Genomic DNA, 4,975 nt, shown 5'->3' with positions numbered 1-4,975 from the left:
GCAATTGTCACAATGCTGTTTTTTTCTTTGCTTTTATTTGTAAAGTATATTCGTATGAAAGACATAAAGCATGAGAAACAATTTGTCAACATATATATTAAAAATTGCGGTTGCTATTTGTTCCTTGTTTTTCACAACTGATCCAGGGAGAAGATGCATGATAACTCACAACGAAGAGTAAAATAAAAGAAACTAAATAAGATTTTATTTACGATCATTCATATCATTCATTGCACTATTAGTGGAACATGACAAACTCATGAAGTTTCATGTTTTTGTTTCACTGCACCCATGTTCTTAGAGATGTGACTTTTTGGAAATTATTCTCTTGGTCGGTACAATATTTATGAATAATATCCCTTTTTTTCTTTGGATCCAAAGAGAGTATTATTCTTTTCGATGAATATAATTCTTAATTTGTTACAACAACGTAAAAAAAGAAGAATGTCTGGTAAGTAAATACACAAACGATAATTTCACACAGTACCCATCGATTCATCAATTGAGATGACCACCAAGTAGGCCAGTCTCATAAACACCATACTGTGCTGATGAGCTAGGGTTATAGACCCCATTCGTGTGGAAATCCATTACACCAATCTCCTCCATGAAATGTCTCGTTTTCTCCTCGTCCCACATCAGAAAATCATCTTCTTGATCATCACTAGCTAACATCTTCCCATGATCTATCTTCAGCAGTTCGAGTCCTTCTTCTTGACCATTAATGCTTGTGATTGTCGGATCCGACAAGATGTTCTTGATCCTGTCGACACTGTGTTGCCTAGATGAGATACCAGTGGCGATCTTGTTAAGGAGACGGGACGAGCCCGAGGAGAATGAAGAAGAAGATGGACTCGCCGTCGAGCAGGAAGAGCTACCGCAATCTGTGTTAAACGACTGTGTTTTGACGTCGAGGTTGATGATTGGCTGGTGGGTCATTGGGTCGATTCCGTTTCTCTCGAGTCTTTTCTTAAGGCAAGAGTTCCAATGGTTCTTGATGTCGTTGTCTGATCGACCCGGCATTTGCTGCGCTATGGTTGCCCACCTACAACAGAATTTTTTAGTTCAATATAACAAAAATGTATAAATGATAATCTAATTATATATAGTTTTTATTTAGTTTTAGTACTTTACAATTATAGTATTTCACAAATTTATTCGGATCTGGATAAATAAAAAATACAAAAGAATCAAATCCCTACAAACATGTAGTTAGAGCATGTGCAACGGTGAGACTCATTGGAGTCTTTAGCGACAAGGGCATTTCAGATTAATTTTGGATATTTTGGATTTTTTTTTTTTAAAAAAAACGACCATTTACGGGCCGCCACGTAGTCGTGGAGACCGCAAATAGTGCAAAAATTCACTAAGAAAGAATCGTTATTTAGGAATTTTAAGGATTGAATCCTTAGCTTTTGGTAGGATCCACTGATTATTTAATTATTTTTTCCCTAAGGACTCCCGCTTAAAGATTCCCATTGCGGATGCCCTTATAGACTTATAGTGAAGTTCTGAGTTTTGACAAATCGGTAATGTATTTAATTATTGATGAATATACCTGTTCCCGAGAATAGAATGAAAACTGATGATAACTTGTTCTTCGTGAGGAGTGAATTTGCCTTTCTTGACCCCAGGCCTTAGATAGTTAAGCCACCTTAATCTGCAGCTCTTTCCACATCTCTGCAAACCTTTATATAAGATTAAAATATGTGAATTCTTTTAGCAAGTAAGTATTTTTGATTTTGTTGGGTACGTACATATATAGTATGGAAAACAAATAAAACTGTAAAGATTTAAGCTTCTCGAAATGTATGATTATATGTATGACTTCTATGTATATCAAAACACATGGAACACCTGCTTTATCGGCACCATCTCTGCAAACTTTATCTTGACAGTATTTACAAATCATACCATGTTTGTGGTGGAGTTTATTAAAAACGACACTTATAATTATGCAGCTCACACAAAACATGTTTGGTTCACGTCACCATTACAAATGAAAGTTATATAAAATGTAGTGTTATAAATATATATAACTACCAGCTTTGTGAGGTAGGAAACGCCAGTCACCGATACCGTATACGTCGATATAAGCGACGAGTTTCCGGTCTTCCTCCTCCGTCCATTCTCCTCTCTTCGTCCCATCAGCTTCGAACCATGTCGCCCTCCCCATAATTTATCTCAGTCCACAATCCGACGTCGCCAGGTGTTGGTCACCTTATGATAGGAGAAGAAGAGCTACAATGATTGCAAATGAAAAAACTACTTGAATCGAAGTATTGAGGGCTGATCTCTCTAATTCGCACAATCTTTCTCTTAATTTTGAATGGTGTCTTTAATGAGTAAGATGAACATCTAATCTTATATAAATAGACCTCTCGTTTTTTGTTTTTTATGTAATTATTCTCTTTGCTTTGAACAGTAAAATGTAAATTTCGATTTCACACTTCTAGTAGTTATTTGCTAAATGGGGAAATTGCTATTGTATGACAAAAAATATAATTAACTATCTAATTATACAGTTTTATGTGTCATAACATAATACATATTATTTGTAAAGTTGATGAAAATACTATTTCTCATAAGACTACTTCTACTCGTTTCTGATACAACTCTTCGGCATAATGAATAAAATAAAATAAAAAGAAAAGAAAGAAAGAAGAGGCACGAGATTTGTGTTAAAAGAAAAGGGTATAGCAATTTATGAGTAGAGTTGCGCTTGTGTGACAATGGTAAACCTACAATCGTTTTTCCAGGAGTTTTGAGAATTTCGATCGTTAGTGTCTGGAAAAATAGAAACAATGATGAATAATTAGCATTTGATATGTACTATTCTATTTTATTACTGATATAGAATATAAATACAATTTCACAGCAAAATAATATGAGATGTTATTATTGTTATGTAATATTCTATTTTTTAGGAAAACATATAATATATTTATGATTTCACAATAATAAAATGTATGTTATTTCTTTTTTCTTCTTTTCTTTTGTTACTTTTCATTTCTCTCTTTTCTCAAGATCAATATACATAAATAATTTTTTTCTACTGAATCTATTGAAGTAAATGAATTGTGTTTCTTCTCTTTTGAAATATGTTTTGTTTCGATTCTTAACTCTAATGTATCACCTCAATCGCAAAATTGTCACCACCATCACTGATTGCTTCATTGACGGCTCCACCTTCTCCTCCACCATCATCACCACCCCTCGTCTCCTCACTTCCTCCCACCCTTTTCCACCTCATGTAAGAACACCAATATCCACTCTTCCGTTTTTGTCAGATATACTTTCTCATCCATAGTCGCTAGTTACAAAAAATGATAGGAGAAGATGAACAGTTTAATGTTTTTTTTTTTTGATAAAACGAACAGTTTAATGTTTTGCATTCTATTTGTTGTATACCTATAAAATAAAAATATAACACAATATGTTTTATGTTTGTTATTATCCATATTATCTATTTTAGATAATCAATAATGTTTTATTTTATGTTTTAAATTTTGCGTTAAAATTAAATAAAATAAAACAGATTCAAATAATGATAACTTCATAAAATTAATAAAACAGTGCGTATAATAACTAAAATGATAAAAAAAATATGAATTCCGTTTGTGGCTATTAATACAAATATGATAGTATTTGTTGAAGGTGATTTTATTTTACTTACAATGTATAGCTCATATACGTGTATATATACACACTGTCAAGCAGTTTTAAGTTTAGTACGTACTCTATTAAAGTTTGTTATTGTCGCATCCCGTTTCTCCCAAACCGGAATGGTTTTTGTTTCCTTTTAATTAACTTGATTTGGACCAAAGCTCATCAAGTCTTTCTCTTTTATTTCTGGCCCGCGTAGTAAATCCTAGGGTTTCCACCTAATTTTCTTATAAAAAGGAGCCTCCTTCTTCTTTTCTCTTCCATTTAGAAATCAGAGCGAAGCCCTGCAGAGTTCCAGAGAGATTTGAAAACCCTAGCCGTCATGGTTTCTCTTTTCTCTTCTCTCTCGTTCTCTCTCGTCGGCGTCTCTCTCTCTCTCTCTCTCTCTCTCTCCTTGTTGTTCGCTGTTTGCTGAAGGCTAGAGCCAAGCCGTTGGAGATCCCCGATGAACCGATCCAATTCTATGTTCAGATCTCTCCATGTCTTCTTTCTAGATCTGGTCACTGGTGAGGTAAGGAACCCTAGTGTCATTTTCTTCTTCTCATCTCTATTCCTCCTCTTAGATCTCTTATCTCGGGTCTTTGATGGTAGCACCTACCCGTTTATTTGTAGATCTGGTTCGTTGAAAGCCATAAGCTTCAGATCTGGTTCTACTCTCTTTCCCATTCTCAGATCTAAGACCAATGTGAGGGCTTGTTGCAATCTTTATCTCCTTCTATCATTTTCTCATCATGGTAGAAGTGCCTAGGTTGATCATTCATCCCTACTTGTTACTTTCTATAGATCTATTAAAATAAATAAATATTCATATGATATATATATATATATCTTGATGCTTGATGTGTGAAAGACATAGATCTATTGCTAAGGTTTTTAAAATATGGTTGGATGATGTTTGAGGATTGAATGTGATGATTGTATTGATTGGGGTTATTGTATATGAGTTTGATATTTATATATTTGGGAGATGTATTGAGTTAGGGAAGGGCTTAAGGCCTAAGTGTGCCGGTGTAACGTGGTGGAATGACATATATGTATGTCTCGGGCGTTACATCGTTTCTTGTTGGGTCATGTGGCAATTGTTTGAGTTGGCATGATTCATCGCCGGAGCGGGCATGCGGCGTACCTGTAAATGGAGTAACGTAGAAGCGTGATGTCGTGGAGACAACGTGAAACGTTTGAACATGGTGGCGGATCAAGCGTGAATCGGTGTCGGTAACTTGATTGCGTGAAGGCGTGAGACAGCGTGATGTCGTGGAGACAACGCAACATGAAAGTTCTCGCGCGACAACATGAGGAACGCGGGTAC

At 35.2% G+C, this 4,975-nt stretch overlaps 1 protein-coding gene across 1 annotated transcript; it reads right to left on the bottom strand.

The window, feature by feature from the left end:
• Window positions 1-381: 381 nt before the first annotated feature.
• Window positions 382-2,330, bottom strand: LOC106310800 (transcription factor MYB34-like). Its single transcript, XM_013748020.1, has 3 exons — window positions 2,044-2,330; window positions 1,559-1,688; window positions 382-1,045 (listed from the first exon to the last, which is right to left on the bottom strand). Exons 1-3 carry the CDS (start codon window positions 2,174-2,176, stop codon window positions 499-501), a joined length of 810 nt encoding a protein of 269 aa, XP_013603474.1. The 5' UTR covers window positions 2,177-2,330; the 3' UTR covers window positions 382-498.
• Window positions 2,331-4,975: the final 2,645 nt, after the last annotated feature.

Source organism: Brassica oleracea, chromosome C8, assembly GCF_000695525.1.
Source record: "Brassica oleracea var. oleracea cultivar TO1000 chromosome C8, BOL, whole genome shotgun sequence".
NCBI classification, from domain to species: domain Eukaryota; kingdom Viridiplantae; phylum Streptophyta; class Magnoliopsida; order Brassicales; family Brassicaceae; genus Brassica; species Brassica oleracea.
This window is presented reverse-complemented; position numbering and strand designations above follow the sequence as displayed.